This window comes from Channa argus, chromosome 14 (assembly GCF_033026475.1).
Source record: "Channa argus isolate prfri chromosome 14, Channa argus male v1.0, whole genome shotgun sequence".
In the NCBI taxonomy this organism is placed as follows: domain Eukaryota; kingdom Metazoa; phylum Chordata; class Actinopteri; order Anabantiformes; family Channidae; genus Channa; species Channa argus.
Genome location: NC_090210.1, coordinates 18,489,373 through 18,516,706, shown reverse-complemented (window position 1 = coordinate 18,516,706; position 27,334 = coordinate 18,489,373). Strand labels below are relative to the sequence as shown.

Genomic DNA, 27,334 nt, shown 5'->3' with positions numbered 1-27,334 from the left:
ATAAATCAATATGGGCCGCGGTCATTTTAAACACTTAGCCTACTTTCTGCAAAGAGAGTGATGAAGAGCAGGAGAAGGAAGGATGGACATTAGACTATTATGCACTGATGTAGGAATACTGAAAGTGGGGAGAAGAAATAAGGAAAGACAGCAGGAAGGAAGGTCAAACAGACACTTTGAAAGCAAAATGGTTCAATCCAGTGGGTCTACATTTTGACACTATGTGGATGAACTGCATGGAAGGGGGTGGGTAGGGGAAAGAACAATTAAAATAACCAGTAGGTGAGGAAGGAGGGAAGGAAGAAAGCCTCAGGAAGCCCCACATTAGTATGTACTGCGATACTGTGCATTCAAAGTACTTTAAAGCCTCATTATAAGAGTAACATTTTCTCTCAATCATTCACAGTCCATCCGACCAGGTGGTAAAGTTGCCTTCAGGGTGTGGGATCTGCCCATGGTGCTGAAAACGCTGTTAAACGTTAGAAAACTCAACAATTTTTTTCAGGTTCAGTTTGCGTCTTTGCATTTCATGTTAAGCGTTTTACAAAAAGCAACAAGAGGAGGGTGGGGTGAGGTGTGTGTGTGTGATGGGGGGGCGGCCCTCTGCGCACTCTGTGTCTTTGAAAGAACACACAACCCTCTTCCTTAGCACTAATGAAGAATAAAGCGCTAGAGTTCCTGATTCTGCAACTCTGGAGATGCGAGGCTTTACTGCGCGGACATGGGATACGGTCGACTCAATTACTGTGGTGACCTTCAGCTTGCCGCGGCTGTTCTTATCGTGCCATCTCCACCGGCTGGCATTACAGCACAATTAAAACGCGTGTTCAAAGCCACCTGTCACCGCGGTTGTTTGCCGTGCTGCTTGGCACACTGTGGTGGAGAGGGTGACATCTATGACTCCGCGCCAAGGGAACCCGGTAGACGCACCTAACTAGTTATTCTTCCAGCTCTGCCTTCAACATTCAACCGAACAATTACATTAACTTCAGCTGTCGGGAGTTTTTTTTTTTTTATTTATTTTTTGTCATTCAATTTTCTTTCCTTTTGTCGTCTTTTTTGCAAGCGCAGATCCAACGCACCCCATTCTCTCATGAAAGGTAAGATCTTTTTTTTTTTGTTTCTTTTCCGAAAGCATCGACTCCTGGTGTGGTGGTAATAATCTGTTTGCGTCCTACAGGCGGTTATCGGCAAACAGCCTTAAAATGTTATTAATCATTTTGCAACTTAAGCTGAATTCTAATTGCGTTGTACTGTTAATTTCCGCCCTAACGAGTCGCCTCTTTTAAGTTTCGCTGGGTTTATTCTCCACATGCTTCTCCGTCCGTTTTTCTTCCTGCAGTGTGAAACTCACTGAGTTTATTTACAGGTCGGGATTACACAGTGCACGGTAACACTTACTGTAAACCATTACCCTATTAGTGAACATTGTTATTATTCTTTCGAATGTTGTTGACGACCATTTTTGACAGGTGTGTTTTCCAAATGACATAAGCTTCTTTAGGCTTGTAAACCTTTGGGCTGAGAAATCTGAAAATCACTGCAAATAAGTGCCATTCTGCCAATCAATTTGCATCTTGTTGAGAGTTATGAATCAATTAAAAGGAGAAAATGCATTGATATAAACAGGGTAAATTGCTTTGTTTAATTGTGGAGATGAGTTGGATTTTACATTCAAATGGCATTATTCACAGTGGCAACAGCTAAGATCCAAAGGTCTAATATCCCGCGGAAACAAAATATTCTTGAAAAACATAATGTGTTTTAAACAGCCGCGTAAATGCATCGTTTAAACCTGAGATTTACCAGTCAGTATTATCTCTAGGACCCGGCGGAGCACTTGTGTAACTGGACATAACGGCTCCGTTAGAGGAAGATTGGTTATCTTTCTTCTCCTCTCCCGTCCGTAATTCGGCTGAGCTGAGAAATCAGTCCAACATACCTGCAGGACTATAAGAGTTGCTCTTCCTCGGGATGCGCTTTAATACGCTTCAATGGACTTTAAATAAATTGCGAACACTGTGAATTCGATTACGTGAAATATCTGTCGTGCGCCATCCCAATGAACGCTGCGCCAAGAGCAACGCTGCGCAAAACCAAACAGCTTGTGTGGACACCGGAAGATACTCTGCCGTATTTGTAAGAGCGAAGGAAGAGATCTGAATGTGAAAGAGTCCCGCAGTGTTTTTAGTAAGGAAAGCCTGCTTCAGTAAACGCACAAGTTTAAAGAAAAGTTGGTACTACTGCGCGCTTCCTATGCATATATGACTTAAATTAAAAAGAGAAGGAGCAGTCAGATACATATGGGAAATCTTCTGCTTTTGGCTACAAGTAACTTGTTGAATGAGCAACTCGCCCGGGAGCGCATTTAAATGTGAGTATTGTTGTGTTTTCAGTCTTGTACCTTATTGCATATGTGTATGACGATGACATACGTGACTAAATGGGCAATAATAGGATAATTACAGAGGGCTGCTTCTTAACTGTGATCTGGTTTGGATATAGTTAAGTGAATAAGGAGTGCGCGGCTGATATGAAGTAGAATTTTTAAAAATGCAGTTCATACGGTTTCCCACTTTAAAGAGTTTCACTGTTTTGCAACATGTGTGAACTGTATTGGAAGCTATTTTAAACAAGGCACCATTTGCATTAGCTGTTTAATAAACGGAATCATGTCACTTGAACCTGTTGCGCAGCAGGTCAGTAAAGTCAGATCTAGGTGTGCCTCGCCTCTGCGCAAAATGTGACCCAGAACATAACGCCCTCCTGCCGCAGGTTCTGAGAAAAGGCTGTTTTCTTTGCATCTTAATTAATAAAAGTGGACACGTGACCAGACAAAACGTACAACTGTTGGACTTCTGCTTTGGTTTCTGTCCTAAGATTAGAATTAAACGAATGTTACATGCGCTTCATTTTTAATGTTTGCAACATGGTCTGTATTTTTGCATGTTAGTAGTTCAGAAGAAGAACTTTGACTAATGGATGGCATCAGATTTATGTGACAGCGGTGTAGGCTTGGTGGCTGCTTGGCTGTCTGGGCTCAATGCTGAAGGACCCTCACATTCTCACCACATCAACCACATCCTCTCAAGGAAAAGGCTCTTTGCAGGAAAACACAGCCTGTCTTTGTTGTAAATAGAAAGCAAATGAATGCGACTTCAGTTGCCAAACTGAGGGCAAAGGTGCAGCCCTGGCACTGTAACTGTATGTTTTGTGCTTATGTGCTTTCAGATGTGGTACAGCTAGATTTCTAGTGGGAGACAGAAAGAGACAAAGCAATGATGGGGTGGGGGGTGGAAAGAAGAAAGAACAGAACAGACAGAGTGAATGAGAAACCTAAAAAGAGGCAATAAGGGAGAGAAAGACAATCAGAAGACAAATGTGTGCCAGTACAGACATGCTTCTGCTTGCCAGTCAATTCCCACTGTGACTCAAATGGAAGCGTTGGTTCTTGGCCCGTAAAACACTGGAAGCATTAACCTCTTTATTGTTGCACTCATCAGTCTGCTCAAACTGGCTATGGATCATAAGTTATTGGTTGGAAGTCAGCAAAATCAATAAACACAATGGGGCGGTATTGTACTGTTTGTGCGCACATCCAAAGTCCAGATCAGGTGCTTGATACAGTCGGGCAAGACACCAAAATAGTAATTGTTGCAAGATAAACCACGGAGGAGACATCACTCTGCCCTGTCAGCATCCTTTTTTTTTAATTATAAAATCAATAAATCTGTCATCTTGCAATCTACGATGCCAGTCCATACAGACAGTGTGGAGCTTGCTTACTGCAGGGGCAGGTTCATGTATTTCAGCACCACGGACAGATCCCCTCCACATTATGAGAGGAGGTGATCACTATAAAATCCGCCATGGTTTTTAAGAGTCTGGCTGGGAGTTCGTAACAAGTATAAGCCACAGGGCACGGCTGCCTGCTGACTTTTAAAACACTCTGCCATGCTTGAGCTGCCCAGGGGATGGAATGCAAACGGACACAAGGGGGTGTTTCAGAGGCTTCAAAAACAAGTGAGGGGAAAAGAGGCAGAGAAAGAGGAAGTGAGGGAGAGAGAGAGAGACAGAGGTGAGATGGTCACGTCAAGATCCAAGCTCGCTCTCTCCCTGCATACGGAGAGCTGCTCAAATATTGATGACTTTTAATATAGAATCTGACCTCAGATTTTCCCAGTGAAATTATGACATTCCTCAGTTTTTCTATGCATGTCGAGTGCCACTGAGTTTGAGGAATATGATGCATCCAATGTGAGACAGCAGATGAAACATGGTCATCACATTGCACATTTACCTTCATGCTATGAATTTGAGGATATGAGTTAGAGGACAGCACAAAAACCATTTTTTATTATCACAGTTATCATATAATAACCACACTTAACATGCTACATACAATATAATCACTTCTACATCACACAGATTCATATTTTAATCTTTTCCCCTTTGTGTCACCTTAGTAGTGCACTGACATTGAACAATATCTGTCCTCAGCGGGTCAGTGAAAATCCTGACACCTTCTTTCATTTCATTAGCCCAGGTAAATGAAATCCCACATTCCAGTGGTTAGAACACTTTGCTGTTGCTTATTAGCTTTGAATGTTGCTTATTAAATAAACAAAATAAGTGACCTCCACCTCCCTGCTGCTGGAACCTAATTTGCCCGTCTGTGTATTGAAAGTCCAACTCAGTATTATGAAACTGTGTGTGTGTGTGTGTGTGGTCCATCCCACAACACATCTCTGATCAGGGACTGACATTTATATTTATGAAATTTAATACACGCATCCCCCTGAAAGAAATGGCTTATTCCTCACTCAGAGCTCCAGCCATTTTATCAAATTTGTAATTGCCCTCTTCTTGGGAGTCTTGTTGATTGACATGGGAACATTTAAAGAGCCAAAATTCTTCCCTCTAACAGTCTTTTTCCCTCCACTAGTTTCTCCCCTTCCTGTACTTGAAGTCTGACATCCATGGCTCCTGACATGGCTCACTTTGAAGGGTCAGCAGAGTCTGAACAGCAGTTCACATAATTAACTCGTATGAACGTCTTTGATTATAGCTGGAAAGAATTTGAGCCTGTAGTCATTTTTGTAAAAGAAAGCAGTTACTCCTTTGCAAGTGGCCAAAGCCCATTTAAAGTAGCACAATTTTAAGTCTTAGAGAATTCTAATGCATCAAAATGTCAGTGATGTTGGCGATTAAGATGAATGTCTGCTTTCTAAATTTGACCAGATTCTTTATCCTTTCATAAAGTCTTATTTTCTTTGGCAACACCCCATGAATTCATTTCAAGTGGCTTAATAATCCCTTGATAGAAATGTAATCACAGATTTGATTTGACTCAAATCTAAAGCATGAATACAACAGACTCTTTGCCTGCTTCAAGCCCCAGGTTACCAGATAGATTTTATTTCAGCAGTGGCCATCCGTCCGTGGGGCGCGGCTGTAGATTGAAGGCTATAGAATAAAGCTGTTGACCAGAAAGTTCGGCTGCATGTGTCAGCTGGCAAAATGTGTACGAAGAAACTGAATATTGAGTAACAGTTTTAGCCTTTTCCATCAGCAAGTAGTGCTGAAGTGCCCTTTGTCTAGGCATTCAAGCCGAAGCTGCTTGAGCGGACTCTATGTGACCATGGCGGCTGTACAAGGCATTTGTAAAGTCGGGCATTAGAATGAATGGGATGTGACACGGTGAACTTGTAAGGGGCTTTTCAAAGAGGATAACTCTCTTATTGAACAGCAAATTCTGGGATCATAGATGTCTTTGCACTAAGGCAAAACCTCCGGCCATCTGAGCGCAGTGACAGTCAACAGTAACTTAACTCTCATTTACAGTGTCATTACTCTGTTGAAGGCAGCTGTACATAGCTGCTCCATTTTATTTTCCCTACTACTACCCCACACACTCTTCACCTGAGACATGGAGATCGTGTGGGTCTCCACTGACTGCTGCCAGGCACCATTACCCGACGAGTTAGGCCAGCTGACTGATGGCTTGTGAAAGCTATAAGAAACTTACAATCCCTCAAATAGACCATTTCTGTCTCCCAATTTTACTTTAATATTTCCCAAATGTCTCCGAAGGCTTCGGAACAAAGGCAACTCCACATTTGGTTATAAAGGAGCAAGAGTTGGGAAAAGCAATAGCTTAAATGCAGTGGCTTGACACATGAAAATGGGCTCTTTTTTTTTTTTTGTCTGAAAATCAAATGGAGATTAGGCTTTGCAGCTTGATTTGAATTGTATACAGTGTTTTTGGCAAGGTTATTGTTGTGGGATGCATGGAAACAGTGGAGCCTTGCAGTGCATTATGAGTGTCTGTGTGGTGGTAGGCGAGACTTATCCACCTTAGTGCCTTTAAACTATGTAGACACTCTGTTAATATTTTAAGGCAGCTTTTGAAATGTTTTTGTTTGTATATGTGATTTGTTTTATTAAAAACTGTTTTGTTTTTCTGTCCTTCAGGATGCCGCTTATGGCACAAAACAGCGATTGACGGGATCTCCAACTAAGACATCCAGCAGCCACTGACTCACGAGGAGTGTCTCTTGTTTCTGCACATCCCATCTGACCGATAGTTGACCCTTTCATCAACGCTCGACACTTCTGAAGACGCTCACTTGTTGACACACCTCATCAGCCAGGCAGAAGTGGCAGCGATCGAAGACAAAATAACGGAATGAGGCCTCAGCGTTGCCTGAAGCTGCTCGCACAGAAGTAGCAACATGCTGCCACGGTTTCCAAATGCTCCACTGGGCTTTTCAAAGCTGCAGTTAATTTAGAAACATCTCAGTGATATTGTAATTTTACAGCCACAGCTGTAGAGACGATAAAGAAAGGAAGACTTCCAGAGAAAACACACTGAGGGAGATCAACCATGCTTTGGCCTGTATTCTTCACTCTGCAAGCAGTATGCTCCAGCGTGGCGCATGCCATGCAACATTACCCAGCGGCCTGGGGACACTATGACGTGTGCAAGTCCCAGATCTATACAGAAGAGGGCCTGGTGTGGGACTACATGGCCTGTCAGCCGGAAGCCACAGACATGACAAAGTACCTGCGAGTGGCCCTCGACCCCCCAAATATCACGTGTGGAGATCCGCCAGAAACGTACTGTGCTTTGGTGAGTCGTAACCTCGCCTGTCCCCTGATGGAGACAAATGAGCCTGTAGGCAGGATCTCACAGCATACTGGGTCAGGGATATTGAGCAGTGCATACAAGGCAATGTGCTGCTGCTGCTGCTACAGAGATTAATGTACGTACAGACTGTGTGCTGTAGGATACAAGTGCTCACAAGAAGCAGCAAACTTCACAAAGCCTCTTGTAAAAAGTTGCACACAATTGCAGAAACTTAACATTCATTACCTTTTCTTCTATCTCAAGTATTTTCACGCGTTTCTTCCGGGGCTTAGTTGGACAAAAATATTTTTCTTGACTTTGTCGCCACACACACAAAGTGCAGTTGTACAGACAGCTGTATACAGACACACACACACAGAGAGAGAGAGAGGAAGGATAAGCACTAACAGTGATGATGTAATTGTACCAGCTCAGTTATTATGCGCCGCATGCTCACCGCAGTGTTTAGCATTGTATTTCACTGGCCCTTATCAACCATTATCAACAGTTCAGCCCCAGGTTGCATTTGTTTAGAATCACACTCAAAGTACGCAGCAAGAGCCCATCAGCTTTAAAGCGCTTCGCGAGAAGCCGTGTCTGTGCCCGCTGAGAGCTCCTGCAAGTAAATATTTACCAATTAAAACGGGCATCTCTAAAAGGAGACTTTTTATTCTTGTGGCTCCAGATGGCATTGAGACATTTAATGCCACTGTAGGGTGAAAAAGGAGCCATTCTCTAGTCGTGTGTGACGTTCTGTGACGCTTTATATCAAAACACTCTGTGAAACCTTGATCGGGCCAGTAGATTATCCTGAATGTGCAACATTAACATCACACAGGGAGCATAAAGAGCCAAACAGAGCCAAAAATGTCAAAGTGGTTGGACTGATAGTTCACTACAGTAACTGCAGGTAGGTGATTGTCTGTTTGTTGATTTGAAGATATAATTTCACATGCAATGTGACATTTTATTCTTCCCATATATCCCTTAGTATTTTTCTTTGTCGGGATATGCTGTGCAGTTACTGTGAAACCTTTGTAAAGTCTTTTTTCATTCACAAATTTGTAGATAAAAGTGCTACAGCAGAATTACAGTACAAACTGATTAGGCTCAGTGAATAATGCTTGCTTGCAGGGTGTTTGTGTTACTCTGTGCAGTTGCAGCTTCAGTGACTAGTTACTAATTGGTACATACACGTAAGTTTTGGTGGAAATTGGTCAAATATTAAAATATTTGACTCCGATACAATTGAAGAAGTGTCTACCATGATGTGGAAAGACACCACTATCATATCATGTCTCTTGTTGACACTGGTGGATGATCAGCTTTTGCTCGTTTCATAGATTGTCATAAATTTTAGATGCGAACATTGTGTACCCTTTGGGGTGAATTGTAATAACTGTGATGATGCCGTCCACTGTCGTCTACTGTCCATTTAAAACTAGTTTCAGTTTGACTTTTGATTGTTTGGCTGCGACGCCAGTGACATTCTCATCGGTCTCAGCTCTAACTAATCCACTGTTGCATGGCTAGATTCCTTTTCAAACGAAAGGTTAGACCCTGTTATCTTCGATGCTTTGGATAAAATTCCAACCTCTTAACATGCCAAGGAGGGAAACACATTTTTATGAAAAGCAGTTTCTCACATGGCTCCCTTAGAAGGTCATATAACTGTTTACAAATACATAATAATTCGAGAATGGGGGAACACTCGAACAATAAATCATATATTGAGATGGTAAATTTTTCAAATTGTCCAATTAGGATTAATAAGTAGAAGCAGTTAATCACTTCATTTCTTAAACGTACATTTTGTTTTTTTATACACTGCCATTATCCCTGATGTTAAGGAGGTACAAAGAATATTGACCTGCAGTAACAGGATAGAATTGATCCTTCTCATCTCATGGGTAGAAAATAGGATTTACAATCACCAGGCCTCCAAATGCTTTCACTAAAGCTGTACCTTGACTTGATTATGTGACTATATCTGACTGTCAGTATGTCTGTCACCCCTGACATAAATTTGAGGTCATCGTTGTCCAGATGATCAAAAACACAGCCTCCCCCTGCACTCGTTTAAACGTCTGTTGTGTGTTTGATCTGTTTACGCTCTCCGCTGGCACAGAGGCAGACTGACACCGGTGACCTTATTCACCGGTGCTTTCTGAGACTTTGGAGATGAGAGGAGCATGCAGATGAGCTCTTTTAGCCAATCACTGCCTGCAGTTGTGAGCCCTGGTCTAATCAGTTTCAGCAGGAGTTGGCCAAAGAATCTTGGATGAATCCCCGCCTCCTTCCCATCCTAAGCTTTTGGCTTATGATTCTCATCTTTGTCACTTAAGGGTGTTTTTTTGTCCAAGCTAAGCTTTGCCAAAAATAGTTATGACAGAGTCAGTGCTCACGAAAAAGACATGAATCATTAAGTGTCGGATATTTATTCAAACTTAAGTTTTGTGGCTGTGTTGGATGAGATGGCTTTTGGCTTTGGTTCAGGCCTGCCTTCTCTTGGAAATTTAACAGAAGTGATAAAGAGAGTCTAGGATAAACAGTGTCCAGGACAGGTGTTCTGCATCAGGGAGTTAGCCCTGTTTTTATTTTTAGCTGCAGACCTTCAGGGGTTCTTCAGAACGTGTTGGTATTAAGGCTGCTCTCCCATGATGCACTGTGGCAACGTCACTCACAATCCATCAACACTAGCTTATTGTCTTTTTTTCTAACACAACATGCATTGTGCGAGCTAAAGAAAAGGTCTTATTGTGTGCAATTACCCAACTGAAATAACTCCACTATAATTTACTGGGCGGTCACAACAGTGGATTAATCATTTGTTGTTATTATTTGTAAAACATTTCTTTTTCTGTCATGCTTTTTCTTGTAATTAATGGGAAAAAAGGACATTTTTAATATTCAGCATTACTACAAATTATCCAATTAGACCCATTTGAATGGTCCTAGGCGAGACGATTATTACACTCGTGCACCACACAGGCCCTAATGAACAATAGCTGTTAATGCAGAAGAACGCCTGCTGAAAGACATCTGCATGTAAAACCTCTTAATCATTTTCGATATGCTTAACAGACTCAGGACTGTTTTTAATTACAGCACTTCTCTTGCTCACTAAAGACCAAATCAGGTTGACTCTGGTGGATTTAATGGCAATTCACAAAAGTGGCAGACCATTACGTCGACTTCACTGCGAGAGAAGGTTTCCTTTTCGTGCAGTTCAGACTGAAGGTAGGTGCTGAGTAATGGGCATGAGAAATGTTTGCTGCAAAATCAAACAAAACTAAAAGTGTTTGGCACATGGCTGCCAAAATATGCTGGTTGTTGCACAGACCACCTTGTCAAGCATTTGCGACTGCCATGCTGGAGCACTGGATGGATTAGTGCCCTTACTGATTTGGGAACTTTTCATCCAGTGTTTTGGTGGAATGAAATGTGGCAGGGAAAATCTTGGAAGAAGAAGGTGAGAGATACTCAGTTCTCCCACAACATCACCAGAGATCTGGTTCTTAATCCAAATGGCTTTGAGTCAAGTGTCATCAGCCCACATGCCTCACAGTATCAGCTGCCATGCTGATTCATCCGCATCACGTTGGCAAGTGTACAAACATTTGTGAGACTGATTTAGTAATGGTGTTTATTCTAACTACTCTGAGTCTAACTGTGTAGAATCGTGTAATTCCTCTGAACTTTGCTCAGTTCTCTCAGAATGGATGAAAGGAGTTGTGGCTGCCAGTTCACCACACGGCCCCCTCAGAGGCTTAGGGAGGAAAGACGAGGCGAGAGCTCCCACTAAGCTGCTCGGAGACTGCTACGTTATTGCCAGTCAGTGCAACAGATTTATCTTTGCTGGCAATGATGGGAGTCATTGTGAACTTTGAATCTGTGTCTTACATGCCCACAAGAACGGACGCAATAGAAATAGAGACCTGATTATAGGAACTCATCTTTACTACAGTATATAAGCTGTGAGGTCGTAAACATAAAAAAGGGATCCTGCAGAATCTCCTATCAACTGTATCCTCTATTAAATATATATAACTTACTTTTGCTGCTTGGATTTAGTTCACTGACAAGATTTCCTTCCAATCCCCGAAAGTTCACGTGTCAGTGTAACCAGAGAAGTGGGTTTCTGTGCTGTGTCCCTTGTGTTGTCACACTAAATAACAATGGAATGAAAAAAATGTATTTGTAATGTAAATTGGGTCATTCATAGAGATGAACTGACAGAAAATACTCATCCAACCTACCTCCGCTGCACAGTGTTTTAGTCTCTCTTAGTTCATTATTTTGGGTTACTGGTCCACAACATGGAACAACTGCATCAGTGGTTTCAGTGCAACAAGTGACAAAGGGCCCTGTCGGGGATGTAAGAGTAGCACCATAATAATCCACTAAAGACCCAGATATTTATATCAAGAGTTGGTGAGACCAAACCAGAACTAAAAAGGAGACTAAGTATTGGGCTTGTGTTAGATTGGCTAAACCAGTGGTTCTCAATCATGGTCCACAAGGACAGTCAATTAGAAGCTGGAAGGTACCATCTCAGATGAAGGTAGAGTGGGGAAAGGCGAAGTGAAATGGTATCTTCCCGCTTGTGATTGACTGAAAACAACTGATCCAGGCAATCAGCGGTGGGTAGTTGCAAGACAAGGAGAGCAGGGGTCTTTGAGAATCGGGATTGAGACTCGCTAGTTTAAACCATGACCTTAAAGAAATGTTATTGTCACCCCCTCTCTGCTAAATGTGCAACTAGGCAATCACTCGACAGTGTTGTGATTACAGCTAATTTCCCTTCCCCCGAGTGGCCAAGAAACAATTAACACACATTTAACCAAGTGCTTACAGTATGATGGTTACATTGTTACAGTACATGCTATGTGACTGTGACGTCTCTGCTTCAGGTCCTGCTGCAGTCTTTGTTGAGGGCATGCTTTTTCCTTCGGCCTCCTTACTTTTCGCTCTGAAATAAAGGCTAAATGTGCCATAATCTTAAAGAAACACCATTCTGGATGAAGAAATGTGCTAAGACATGTCTTTCCTGTTGCTGAGCAGCAGCACAGGAGACCAGGTTGATTGATATCTCTCTGATTAGAGCAAGTGAGTACTGCTCAGTCTATCCTTATCCTCTGCTGAAGGCTACTGTATGTTCAAAAATCACGTCCTCAGTCACTCATTGAATACTTCCTTTTTATCAGACATTCTATAGTGAGCAGTAAATATATTTTTGACACATATGAAATGCCATCTTTTTCTGTAAAACCTAAAACTATCAACAATTGTCCACCTACGGCGTAAACTACAATAGATTGCAATTATGCAATGTTGGCAGAAAAATATCTGATTTCTATTATATGTGCTGCTTAATAGGAGCTGTTTGAGACACAGCCTATATCAGTGACAAACCAGTTTGAGTAGCAATATCATGAAAAGTGTGTATTTCTAGTTTATGAATAAGCCAGAGAGTTCAAAGGTCAAACCTGAAATTGCCATTTGCCTCTTAGGTGGGGGTGGGAGTAGTCATTCATCCATATATTTGTTTGGCGACAGGGAACAGTTGGAGCGTTTAGCTTCCCGTCACCCTGGTGCCCTTGACTCCTTTCGGAACTGGTCCTGCCCAGCACATCATCACCGCACCACTGCGTACCAAGACACCGAGATGACATGCAACATGTCCCCTGACTCCAGGAGACAGTGGAGGGGTGGGCATAGTCATCATTTATTCTCTTACTTGCTTGCCACCTCTTTTGTCTCCTGGCTTTTTAATTTCCCCGTCCCTTGTTTTCTGTCAGCTGATGATGCATTATATCTATGCATTGCGTGAACATGTGGTGGCTGGATGGGGCTCCATATGAGGTGAGCACTTGACAGATAGAGATATGTCGGCATTATTCCCTGGGTTCTCTGACAGGTTAATTCGTAGAGGGTTGTAAATACAAAGACAGATGAATTATGCATGGAGATATAAAGGAAAGTGATGGGCTTTGTGGTTTGACTAGACAGAGTCTTTCTGGACAGCTTAACATTTTGAATGCATGTTTTCTGTCTGAAATGCAGCACATATTAACTGTATGCATAAGGGCCTTATTCGCTTTAGATTTTTCTCACAGACACAATGCTCGAAAAGCCTATTTTAAATATTTTTGAGGGTTTAGGCAGGACTCCTGCTTTTTCAGCACAAATTATAATGATTTCAGTTTTCCTTTTGTTACCGATAAGCTCAAATTACAAAAGCACCTTACTGTTATTTTCATATTCACATACATTACAAGCTGGGTAGTTTCAATTAGTTATTTTGTTTGGAAAATTATACCTGACATAATGATTTTCAATTAACATAAAGATTATAGAGTGCAAAGAAACTGGGAGGCTACAAAAAGTTTGCTTTAACCTAGTTCCAAATTTCCACTTAAAATGGGCAAAGTAAAAGTGAACTGACTGCATCACTACTTCTCATCTCTTTTCAAATTCATCATCAACACATTTTACATAAGACATTAAATCTTCTTTGTTCCCCTTTAGGTTTGAATTTTAAATCAGGGACAAAGACAGAACTTGGTAGCATTTGCTGGGCCATGCTTGAGGATACCAAATTGCAGGAGATAAGAGCGTATTTTGGAATGATTCAAAGGAAATCCTCTTACCTCATGATATGACTCAGCTTCCTTTCTTTCCATAGTTCAGCCACATTTAACTAATTTGCTGCAGACTTACATGCAAATGTATTTTTGCTGCTCTCCTGGCAAAGGCATAATACAGGCATGTTTCATCAGTGAGTCACCGTGTTTGTCTTAACACCTCACTACACAGGAAACAGTTTGGTATTTCACTGCGTGTGTAGACCCTTTCAATAGCAGCGAAAAAGTGGTTTTTAGACAGTCCTTCAAACTTTCGTTGAAGGACGTTTGTAGTGATGACATCGTCATGACCCACTGACCTCTGCTATGTAGGAATCTCCCCTCAGAGCAGCTGTGGCCATCTCAGCTCTTCCAACATTTCACTGAAGAAATAAGCGGGTAACTGGACTGTGCACACTGTAATTTTAAAAAATAAAAGGCATTTACGATTAAATGTAATATTTTTCACTCTCACAGGCTATTCAGTGCTTGAGCACCCATTCAGCATCCTTTTATGTTTGACAAGCTGAATTTCATGTAAATGATATAGTAATTGAATTACTCAAAAGCTATTTGGCAAGCTGGCTCTGTGCTGCAGCCTAAAAAACACTCAACTTGGCTAACCCGGCTGCCAAAGGGCTTTTCTTTTTTTTTTCTTTTTTTTAAGGAGGGAAGTGCATGTGCGTGTGAAGGACTTCCCCTCCCTCAAGACACTGTCTACAATTCGAGCAGGCTAAGAAGTGTCAAGTAATGCTCATAGGAGACGAAAGCTTTAACCTCAAAAGGCTGGGTTGGTCAGAAAACAGCTGTGTTCAAATGCAGCCTCATTCTCCTATTTAACATAATAACACATCAGGTAATTTCCCGCTGAATATCATACAAAAGCTACGATTAGTAGGTTAACACAAGTCTGTTGTTTCTATTGTAGCGGCTTTTTATTGCAGCGGGGTGAAACTTATAATTCATTTTGAATAGATACAATGTGCAGCCAGAATCAGCAAGAATGATGTGATGTTAAATTGCTCCGATCTTTATATCTGTTTAGGAGAAGTCAAACTCTGTTTTATTTTGTGAAGCAGCCTGGTAGAAAAAGTTTGGTGAATAAAATTAGAGAAGTTAAAATGATTCTGATGGATATATTCGAAGGCCAGCACTAGTCTGAACCTCGCTGTGTATGTGTTCTCAAAAGAAAGAACACGAAAACATAAATAGCTACTGTATATTTTAATGTATTTTATTTTCAGCATTCAGAGAAATTAGTATATATGCTTTCTATATGTAACTGAGTCAAGCCTACCTCCACATCCAAGCTCCCTACATACAAATAAATGGAAATGAGAAAACTAGTCATAGTTTGAGAACAGCATGCAGGTATATTTGTATTTTTTTTTAAGTCACAGGAGGCCACAGGAGGCCACAGGAGGGCACGCCCCAGATTCCAGTCCAACAATTCCTCCAAATTTACTCCGACAGAGGTTGTTTGTGCTTCTACCGACATAATCATTTGTTGGAGCAGGCATCTGTTGAAAATATACCCTTTTGGCACCAAAATAGCAGGTGCCGTCTTTTAAATTTACACCAACACGGTGCAGCTGGCGCAACACTTTTTTTCACCGTGAATGGTCAAAAACGCTAGATTGCAACTTGTCACACGTAGCAGTTTTGTTGCGGATAAGCAGAAAGCAATCAGGGTGAGGTGTAGGCACTGAATAAAGGTGGTTAGGGCACAATGGATGGATCTTTTGTTTGTTCTGCCTGTTAACAACTTAATTAGTCGTAAGTTACAGGCTTGTGCTAAGCTAGGCTAAAGACATCCCCATATCATTTCCTTAGAGCTCATACGGAAGGTCAACATCCACCTACTTTTTTGATGCTTAACACAAAAGCAAAAATTCCCCAAATCTAAGACATTTTCTCTAAATGTTTAAAGCAAACCAGCTTTACATTGAGTTGCCCCTCGAAAAGAAGTCAAAATGTTGCCTGTGTCTTTTGAAAAGGTCAAGCCTTACACAGCAGGGTTGAATAAAATTTCAATTTTTTTATATTTTTAGAAATCTTGAACTGACTTGAAGGCGAGAAATAGTGGAGAGATGACAGGCAACTGTTGTGACCCACCTCCCCTTAGGAAACTCACTCATCATGTTGTCAGGCCATATTGATCTCTGAGAGCCAGTGAAAGAGACTGTGCTGTAGAGAGGGGGGGGTGGGGGGGTGGGGGTGGGGGTTGGGGGGGATGAAAGTACAGAAGCGAAGAATGTTCAGTTCCAAAAGTGGCTGGTGGGATTTTATCATGCTCAGTGAAAGGGTGACATTTCAGTAATGCTTTATTCCTCACTTTGGCATTTCAAATTAATAAAAGCCTCTAATAACTATGCAGATTGAAAAGATGGAGAATGAGTTGACACACTATGAGCTAACACACCGATGAACAATGCAGCAATTTCACTCTCGCTCCCTCTCATTATTTCTTTCACTCTTTCAATTTCATCCCAGTTTCTACCAATTTCTCTGCGATGACCTCTGCATCTCGTTGTGAATGGCTGAGAACCGAGTCTGTTACTTAGAATCCCTCAGTGGCAGAGTTTTGCACGTTTTAAAGCTGCTTATATAGAACTGGAGTCAAAATCAATAATGCAATGATTTTATGATGGTTTCAGTGTATGGCTGCACACATTGTGGGGTAACAATTGGATTAAACTTTAATTTTCATTTTGTATTAAACTGTTTCAAACAATATGGATTAATATGAGTGAAACTGAGGTGATCAATTAGAGATCTGCCTGAGTTCAGAGGAACTGAAGGGTGATAGAGGGGGTAGTGATTTAACTTTCATGTAGAATCACTACACAAAAACAAACAATTTATACAAAATAAGTAATGTTGTATATATTTCTTGTTTAATCTGCCTAGTATGTCTGTGCACTAATTACTATCTGTAACCATAAGAATCCTTTGGGTCAGTGCAGTTGTCATCTGCCGAAGAGTTATTTTTGTATTGCTTCATGTTGAGCTGGTTCCCTCTGGCTCCAGTCTTTGTAGTAAGATGAGCTAAGCTAACTGCCTTTAGCTCCATAAGTAATGCACAGACATGAAATTTATACCGAAGCAAAGCACATTTTCTAAAATACGGAGCCACTGTTTTTATGTTGAGGCTACAGAGAAAACCTTCCATTAGTCGTGTTACACAATTTAGCATTCATTACGCTGCTAAGCTTTCAGCACTTTGCAAGAAGAATGAATTTTAATAAAATTTGCAGGCATTTTCCGTTTATCCAATTTATTGTGGTTCAAAGCAAAGAAAGACAAATGTTTAAAAGGTAAAAATTGATAAATGCAATTTATACTTTTGTCAGTGTTGAAATTTTCAATAATAAATATTTACAAGTGAACATTATGTGGCTGTTTGGCTACTGTGACAAAAAAAAAAGGTTTAGATACTACATAGAAGATTTAGAATAGATTTTAGAAGAAATACTGACACACATGATCTCACATCCATTAATGGTCACACAGTGAAATGTATAAATCATTTCTAACATACACAGTACGTTGGGATTATGTTATGTTAGGTTAGGATAGGTCACACTGTGTTAACTGCAAGTGCCGAGTGAACTTAAGAGAAAAATGTGAAGCTGTGTGTAAAAGGGAGTTTCAGTGTTTGTTGTGTTTAAGGAGACCAGTCCTATTTCCACATGATAAAACTATGATGACCACATTTTGTTGTGCTTCCATTTAATTGATTTTATCCATTTCTTCTGTGTCATGGTTCAGAAACCCATCTGGAGAGAAGGGAAATGTTCTATATCACATTGTTACATGGTCCAGCAGACTGATTGGTGAGTCACAACTCATCCCAGTATACCAGGTAGTTTAGTTGGTTCACACCTTTTGCACAATGACACAGCATGAAAATAGTACCAGCAGCCATCCCTCTGTGACGAAGGTATAGTCATATTGAACCGATAATAAATGTCAGCTGCTGTAATTATTTATATATTTTTTATTATAGTCTTTTAAGGTTTATAGTGGTTAGAAATTTGAACACTCACCTGTTTGTGTGTGTGTGAAGATGGACAGCTCCTTTATTCTTTTTACTGCAAGCCTAACCTGACCCTAAAGTAAATAGATGAGAGGCTTTAAATATGAAGACGTCATTTTTGAGTATTGCATGATTATTGCAAGCATCCTTTGTGTAAAGTAGACGTATTGTGCAGGATTAGAACCTCACATTTAGTCTTTATGATAGATAAATCAACAATGCACAATAAAATATGATTAAAACATTTTATAAAACATGACAGAATGGTGAGACTCTCTTCATCCAAAGTGTCCTAATGATGAGTGTCAATATTTTTTAGCACAAATCAGTGAGTCCAGTTGTTCATGCCCTATCTATGTCTCCACTGGGATGCCTTTAAACTAATCTGGTGTGTTTGTTTCACACATAAATACATGCCCCCTTGAAGTGTCCAGAATATCATGAAAAAAATTTGATTTTTCTTTCTTTTTTTTTTTACCACACAAGTAGGCAAGGTTTTATCCAGTCCCTGCTTTGGAATCCATTGTTCTGCAAAGAGGAAGAGAGACATCTTGCAGAGAATTAAACATCCTTTCACTAAAGCAATGTTAAAGAAGATTTTGACTGACTCCTGACATCAGAGCGACTTTAATCTGGCACACGACACAGCTCACACATGCTGGGAAACACGCAGACACACACTTACACGCATGGAAAGACACAGGTATGCACACCTGTCAATAAACATGGACCTACAGACACACACACTTACACATCACTTTGACTGACATAAACACACACAGATTCACTTTGCAAACATGTGCACAGACACACACACACACACAGAAATGAAAGGCCACCATCATCCCCCATGATAATAAGGCGGTGTTAAATTTACCCCAGTGGGACTCTGCCACATGGGAGAGATAATGAGGCCAGGTGTTAATTAATGTGAAGTGCGTTTTCTCTCGTCTGTTGACTCCTCGTGAATCCCAATCGAGGGTGCGGCCCTGGATTGTGGTTGGTTTGCCAAGCAGTGTACTTCAGAAGGCCAGACTGGCTGTGCTGGTGTCCTCAGAGAGGCTGCTTTGGCAGGGGCTATGTTCCAAAGGGCAAAGTGCTTGGCGTGTGGGCAAGTCAAAACACGAGCGCTGGGAGGTTTGTGTTTTGGTTTTGATCAGATGTCTGCAATGATAGCAAATTACAGCCATCAGTTCTGTAGCCTCTGATGTGCTGTTTATGTCACCACCTGATGCACGTGTTCTCAGTTCGTTTGCTGTGTGCAGTCTGACACTTAAAACAACATGATGATGATGTCTTCAAACGCAAGTTATGAATCCTTCTCTAACAGTTATGAAATTTATTCTAAACAGTCTGGTGTGATTTTTCCATCATTCAAAACAGCCATTGGTCTCTATAAATAGCTGACAAAAATGAAAACCAGATGAGAACCAAATGACCTGATGATGATCCAAAGACTCAATCTTAGTAGCATTGAGATGATTGATTGATAAAGGATTACATAACCTTTGTTTGTTGCTGTGACACTTGTACTGGGACAAGTTAACAATAAACAGATTAAGTTAAGTCAGGTTCACACTGTACAGAAATGAATGTAAGATCTAGCAGCCTGTGATTTGTTCAAGTAAAACATGCCAATGGCTGTTTGCATGCACCTTCCCGAGTGTTCTTATGTTGCTGTGCTGGGCTCAAATAAAGAGTCCCAATGAATCTGGGTTGCTCTGATATTTGAAAGGGTGGAATATAAACATCAGCTATGATAAATGAGTGAGCGGTGATTCTGGATCTGAATAGAATCTAAAGGAAATGTCCACATGAGCAGGTTTAAACTCTCTTAGTCAAAGTTAATGTGACTTCCTCCAGGTGATGTACACCAATAAGAGAGGACCCGGGTCTGCATGGCTCTGAGAAGTCTGCAGCTATCCAGCCCCATTTACAGCATACACGTTCCCCACTAAGAAAACAAAGTATTTCAAATATTACTGATTATGGTAAACAAGGGTCAAAGGTCACTGGACCTGGAAGGTAAAGGTGGAGCTGATTTTAACCCCTTTATGTGCTGACATGTGGGTAACCCTGCAGCATTTTAAGTAAATGTTTTTTATAAAAATCCGATTGTATTTTTAGAATAAAACCACCAGTTGCTATGAATGTTGTGGCTGATCGGTGTATCCCAGGGAGCTGATGTGAATTTAAGTGGTGCTGGCAGGCCACAACGAAATTTGGGTCAAAGGGGACAGCATCCATGTCTCCTAAAAAAAGGAGATGAGGGGTGTTTTGTCTTGTTGTTGCTTGGTGGTATTGATGGTACGGATGGATCATTGCCAATGTTTTGGGCCAGAACTCCAGGAAGTTTATGAAGATGCTTTTTGTCTGCCTGCTCTGGAGCCTTAGGGATCTTCCCTTACATGCATGATATTGAATTGCCATTATTTGTTGTCAGGTCTCTGACATTCATAACCCACCAACCACAGATATGATGGAGCACTCACAGGTCAGATTTGCAATCCTCCTGACCTTCATTCCTCTGAAGGTCAGGAGAATGAAAAGCCTGGCTCTGTTATGAGCCACTGCTGGCCCTGACTGCAGGTCATTAAAGCACTATTGAGTTTCTGCCAAAGCTCTGACTCTCCCAATATCTCACCATGGCTCATCTCAGCTGTCTCTTCCATCAGGGCTTATACCAAGCCCTGAAAGGATCAACACCCAGTCTCTGTGCTCACTATGCACTTGAGCATTCCCTCCTCTAAAAAGCCAACTTAGATCTAGGCTGATATATTTTTGGCCTGACTTTTCTGTATCACCACAAATGTACCGTCCATTATATCAAAGTAGCGAGAGCAGGGCAAAGAGAGCTTGCCTTTTGTACTGACTGAGAGTCGAGATTTATTTTTGGTCTCCAATCGGCATCTTGTGATTTTGTCAAATGGTGCTTCAGCTCAAATCATCATTTTTGTTGTCCTGGATCAAATCCCTGAACACTGAATTGTGGTCGAGTGATATCACTGAGCTGTCATTTGTCAAATTTTCTCCTCTTCTTGTGCACCCCATGAATGACGATGGGCATCCGGAGGTGTGATGGAGGGGGCTCGGGCCAGCGACACGTCTGCAGGTGACACGCGGCATGTTAGGAGGTGTAAGGCCGAGCAAGATGATGGGGTGATTAATCCAGTAACACCTCAGCTCCAGAGGGAGAGAGTTCTCCCACAAGCTCTGCTGCAAGGAAGTAACTGAGGGCTCAGCATAAAATGAGAGAAGTGCACACAGGCCAAAGACTCATTAATGTTAGAATACTGGATCTTAAATCCAAATTGCAGGTGCACTCATTCTGTTGTAGTCAAAAACCTAGAAAAGTCTAATAGCTAAGGGGAATATTTCCTTCAAACTCTCAAATGTAGCTTTATTGCTACTGATTCCAACCATTCCACCATTTTAATTTAGATAAACAAAAAAGCACAATGTACAGATGCTGGTTGTACAAGTGTTATCGCATGCTGTGAGTGAGAGGATTCATGTATACAGTTGATTATCATCCCCCTGATCATCTTTCGATTGCTTTACATCATATGTGCTTTATAAATGCACTGACATTGAAGTAACTCCCTCTGTCATCTAAAAGAGTTTATTACTGTTTGCCTGCACGTACGGCATAACTTCAGTGTCTGTTTGTGTTGTGTTTATGCAGGTGGAAGGTTGGAGGAAACTCGGGCTAATGAAAAAATGTATCTAAATCAAATTAGTCATTTTAATACACATATTTTATGACACACAATTTGATTTATTTCTTCAGCTAACTGTCAAACTATGTTTTATAGCTATCATTATATACCATTCCCTCCTTGTGGCTTCTGGCTGAACTGCTGTGCAATTTATGTACTAAAAATCTCTTTATATGCTGTGGGCCTCTGTTTATACCCAAAATTAACTAAATAAATTTCCCCCAGGACAGTTTGGTGACTGATAGCACATCATGTCTCTTTTTTTTTTCCTGGAAAGGGGGCATCGCTCAACTAAACTCAAGCCAAACTAATTTAGTATGTATTTACTAAGGAAATCTGTTTGTCTCCGAGCAGTGAGCGCATCTCAGGCTCGAAGCTCAAATTTGACAAATCTGAAATAACAAGCTCCCCCTAAAGGAGATGGCCTGAGCAGGAGCTATGGTGAGCAATCTGAGCTTCCAAGTCCAAAAATCTGTCAGCTAAACTGATTGGCTGCATTGCCTGCACCCATCTTTCAACAGCAGCTGTCAGAAAGCACATCAACAGGAGGTCGCACTTCGTCAGTATCATAGGCCATATGTCACTCACTTAAACATCTGTCACACATCACCTCATTGCATATGTGTGTGTGTGTACATTGATTTTTCAATGATGTGTGTATGTTTTTCTGTGGTTGTTGTCACTGCGGCTCTTTAAATAGGGGAAACATACTGTAAATTGTTACATTTCTAGTGCATTTTGGGTTCCTCCCTTGTTTCTTGCTCCTTTCTTCCTTGTTCTCATGCTGTGTGACACTCCGATATTGGATTGACCTTATAGGCTGCAGAGATCTTGACATCGTTAGCTGCAACCAGCAGCAGACTTGCAGCTCAGGCCTCCTGCACTAAGCCACTGCCTCCAGACGGGTCATGCAGCATTGATAGAAACCAGCTGCGCTCGCTTAAACAGCAGCCACAGTGGCAATGAAGATGTCAGCAATACCGATAAGAGACAGGCCACTGGATGCTTTTACAGTGTTGTGCGTCTCAGTTGGTTTGGAATTTGGCAAATTATCTGACTGCTATGCAAAGACCTGTTCAAAATAAAAGGCAAAATATGTGGAATAAAACAGTATGTGTGGTGTTGAATAAAATGGTAAAAAATGGTGACATTTAAAAAGTGTGAGATTGATCCTTGGGAATGGAATTAGTATTAAACAGGAGAGGTACCGATACAGATAAAGTATACACTAAATACTTTACAGTACAAGCTCTTATTCAAAATAATTTCCTTTTAAAGGTTTCATAGAAAGTAAAACAACTTGGTGCTAATCACGGTAAAAAAAGACAAGTGGATTAGTTCAGTTAGATTTGCTGTTTCTTGATTTCCAAAGGAATTGTCTTATATGTCTTATATAAGTGTTTCAATTGTGTTTGCATATCAGCACATCACTTTCATCAAAACAGTATTTCAAATGTAAAATAGTCAGATTACATGTCTGGTTGGAAGTGACATTAACCTATAAAACATGCTGAATTACACTTACAGGGAGGAAAATGTATTATAATGTTAGGTCACTTTTTTTTTTTTTTAATTCTCATTGTGCTACTGAACTCCTCATTGTTTCTGAGTCTCTGCTGAGCTTTTCCCTCTCCTACAGCCATGATCACAGGTAAAGGATCAAGCTGGGAGGGTTTATTGTTTTTCGATACCTGCCCCCCGGCACAGTACTCAAGCCCAGGGTCTCAAATAGCCACAGAGGGTATCGATCCTCATAAGGCAGTGTTTTTGTTGTTAAATAACCATGGCAGGTAATCCGCGCAAATGTCCTGACCTTTCACTCATCATTCCACCTTCGTGGGGATGCTTGAAAGCAATTCCAGTACAGTGGGGTTTGCTGGGGGAAAGTAAATACTGTACATGTCACTTGCTGTAATGTTCGTTTGCTAAAAGTGCCTTCACATTATTGAGTGTTATTAATGATAGTAGAGGCTTTTATGAAAGGTTTGTCCCCAGCCGGCTCCCATGTGTGATCGGGCTCCTCAGTTAGAAGGATCACTTCCCTGAAGGCCTAAAGCTGAAGCAGGCAGAGAGAGAATGATTATGGATTGAATTTATGACTGCTTTCCACCAGTCTCTGAACATTTCTTCTGCTGGTATGAAGAAGAAAATTTCACTCCCTTTAAAGCCTTTATTTACTCTGCTTCTCACGGTTCAGCTGGGAATTTGTTTCTCATTAGTCATGGAAGCTGCAGTCGGACTTCTTTATATATATTGCTTGTAAATGTGGCTCCCGTTTCGGAGGACGCAAAAAGGCAGCCACCCCACTTTTCTCCTGAACCTGTGACAACAAATGAAACAAGTATGAGTAAAAATTCATGCTCTCCAATGGTGACAGGGGGATCACTCTCTCTTACAATGCCTCCCTCCCTCCGAGGTCTGAGCAGACCTCCAAGGCTGTTTAAGCACCAGTTGCCAACATAACGAGCATCAGCACACATTGTTGGTAAGCAGTTGACACAAGTACAATTTATTGTCCGTGCGGCCAAACTCAGCCGCCATCCTCCTTATTACCCCATAACTCTCTTCTTCACATCTTTCTTTCCCTGTTTTTCTGTTTACAGACTTCAGTGTGGCTTTTCAAGCTTTGTGTTGGCTGTGCGTGTATGTGTGTGTGTGCGTGTGCGTGGGTGGGTGTGCATGGGTGTGAGATGAGAACACTTTTAGCAACTGAGATCTTCTTTTGAAAAACACAGAGCACCAAAAAAAACCTAAATAAAATCCACTTCTTTCACATTTCCTCTCACTCTTATTCTCTCTCTGTTTTAGCAGCACATCCCTTATTACCCTCCTAATTGGATCATTTGGTTCTCCTTTGAGTGAGCTGAACAGGCCTAGTGACCCACAATCCCTCAGTGATGTTGTACCCAATTGCCTCCTTATCACTTCTAGCTGAGGTGCAAGTTACTGATAGCATATCACAGTCCCACAGGAAATAAAATGGACTGCAGAGATGTGTATCTTAAAACACGAGAGTCATGCATACATCTTCCTGTGAAGAAGATAAAACATCAAATAAAGATTTTCTTAGGAAAAGAGACTTTTGGTGTCGTCTCTCGGAGACAAAAAGCAGCCGTTGGTCTTTTCAAATAAAATATAATGGCGTCTGCTTATCAGTATTCCTGCCAGTGATCTTCACTCCACAAAGTGGCAGTCTGGGTTGGATGCACTGCAGAAGCAGGGAGATAGGCGAGTAATGTTGCAGATAGCACCGTTCTCACCTTTAGATAATTTTGCGTGTAGAGTGTTGGATGATTGCTGATTATCGAACCGCTTTACAGTTGATCTGAATCTCATCAGCACTTAACCTCATTGTTCCTGGAGCAGAGGTGAGAGGAATGTCAATTGGAGTGTGTCTTGTGCTCTCTGGCTGTGTTTCAGTGCTCGCTTACGCTCTCTCTCTCTCTCTCTTCACCATTCACTCACACACACACACACGTTAGGATATGTACTGCATGTGCACACACAGAGCTCTCTATCCATCTCGCAAACAAACAGAAACGCATGAACAGTTCCTCTTTTTCCCCTCAAACATGCTCACACAAACATCCTGACTCGCTCGATGTCTATGGTACAGAGCAGACGCAGGCCCATGAAAAATGCATGTCCCTTCGTGTGTTTCATAAGATACACTCATCGGGATTCCATTCCCATCTCAGCTGAAATACCACACAGGAATATCAATTACACTGGCAATTTGGGTGGCAGCGTAGGCAGGAATGGCGCTGCACGAGAATGTGGGATTCACGGTGTCATCTTAATGAGAGGGTCACTACCTCCTGCAGCTTTAGGGCCGGGTTATAAAAGACACGTTGGGACTTAATGTGCCAGAAATACTACAGAGTACAGTGGCAGAATCATGATAGGATGGAAAAGAGACACTGGGAGAGCAAATAACCCTTCAAGGCAAAGGGGTCTAACACCTGACCTAAGAGAGGCTTTAGGCTTCAGCTGAGTGCAGGACTATTCCACTTGTTTTCTACGATTTCACTTTTTCTGTTTTTTTTTTATACCAAAATATTTATCCACCATTTGACATTTAAATTGTCATAATAAACTCAGGACTTGTAATTTACCTTTGGCATTGTTGCACAGCAATGAGCATTTTAAATAAACATGTATCAAGCTACACAAGGAATATTATGATATGATGGCAGCATGTCAAACTTCACCGGGTAAGCAAAAAAAATGCTGTGTGCAGTATTGGCTACAGGTTTGGGTAAATGTCAACTTTTCCATCCATTTGAAAGTATTGCATTTTAATTTGCTCATATTAGTCGTTGCATGCATTGACTTATGTTTGTGTTTGTTTTGTTTTTCTAACAATAGGAGAATCCTTATATGTGCAACAATGAATGTGACGCTGCGACTGAGGAGCTGGCTCATCCTCCTGAGCTGATGTTTGACTCTGAGGGTCGTAACCCCACAACTTTTTGGCAGTCCACCTCCTGGAAGAAATACCCAAAGCCCCTGCAGGTCAACATCACGCTGTCATGGAACAAGACCATCGAACTGACTGATGACATAGTACTGACGTTTGAATCGGGCCGTCCGGAGCAGATGGTCCTGGAAAAGTCACTCGATTATGGACGCACCTGGACCCCATACCAATTCTACGCCACTGACTGCCTGGATGCCTTTACCATGGAACCCAAAACTGTGAACGACCTCACCCAACGCACCCTGCTGGATATCATCTGCACTGAGGACTACTCCCGAGGCTACGTGTGGAAAAATGACAAGATGGTACGTTTTGAGATAAAGGACCGCTTTGCCTTATTTGCCGGACCTCGGCTGCACAACATGGCTTCGCTGTACGGCCAGCTGGATACCACCAAGAATTTGAGGGACTTCTTCACCATCACTGATCTAAGGATTAGGCTGCTGAAGCCAGCCACTGGAGCCACCATGGTGGATGAGAACAACTTGTCCAGATACTTCTACGCCATCTCTGACATCAAGGTGCAGGGCAGGTAAGACCCTTTGACATTTGTTACAGATATATTTGAAAAGTGCATCAAACCAAGACCCAAGCGTTGCTTTGATTCAGATGGTTTTAGTGCATCAAAAAAATAAATAAATAAAACATCATACTGCCGGTTTAGGTTCTACATGCTTGTGTTTCCCCTGTCTTTAAAAGGTTTGCTAGGTTTGCTTCGCTTCTTTCTTTCTTCATTGAAATTATTAAAGTGAGAAGGGATTATTACTATCAACAAACAGGCTCAGGCTAAACCATAATAAGCCAAAATGGATGTGCTAAAGCAAACCAACAGTCACCAGCAACTCATTCTACTAGAGAAGAATTCATCAGTGCAATCGTATGAAAACCTGCAGTCTTTTGTTTAACTAACTTCCTATTTGTGAATTCTTTAATTGGAAATTTAAATGGCAAACACTCTCCTTTTATAGCACATTGCTTCTCATTCACACACTCAAACTGTAATGACTCACTTGACCCATCAGGAGCAACTTGGGACTCAGCCCAAGGACACTTCAGCACATGGCCGGGGGTGGAGGGTGTCGAACCACTAACCCTGTACTCTGTGGATGACTGATCAGGCGACACCTTGGTTCTTTGGGCTACTCTGTTCAGTCAAGTCTCAGGAACCGTGGTGTTGTATTTGATCAGTCTATGTCCTTAGATCCAACATTCAGGACAGATAGTCAAAAGTTTTTATAATTTATGGAATATTTCTGAAGTGAGGAAAACGTTGTCCAATGTAGATTTAGAGATCATCATAGATGCTTTTGTCTCATCTCATTTGGACTATTGTAATTCATT

At 41.4% G+C, this 27,334-nt stretch overlaps 1 protein-coding gene across 3 annotated transcripts in view; it reads left to right on the top strand.

Annotated features, from left to right (window-relative positions):
• The first annotated feature begins 620 nt into the window (after positions 1-620).
• LOC137098765 (netrin-G1-like) overlaps positions 621-27,334 on the top strand; it is a 55,639-nt gene continuing 28,925 nt past the window's right edge. For 2 of the 3 annotated variants that reach the window (XM_067475341.1, XM_067475339.1), the window contains exons 1-3: positions 1,827-2,374; positions 6,475-7,132; positions 25,882-26,525. In XM_067475341.1, coding sequence (XP_067331442.1) covers positions 6,887-7,132; positions 25,882-26,525 — 890 coding nt within the window. In that variant the 5' untranslated portion in view covers positions 1,827-2,374; positions 6,475-6,886. Of the gene's footprint in view, positions 1,101-1,826; positions 2,375-6,474; positions 7,133-25,881; positions 26,526-27,334 lie in introns of those variants that run through there. The other variant, XM_067475340.1, reaches the window with a different exon arrangement.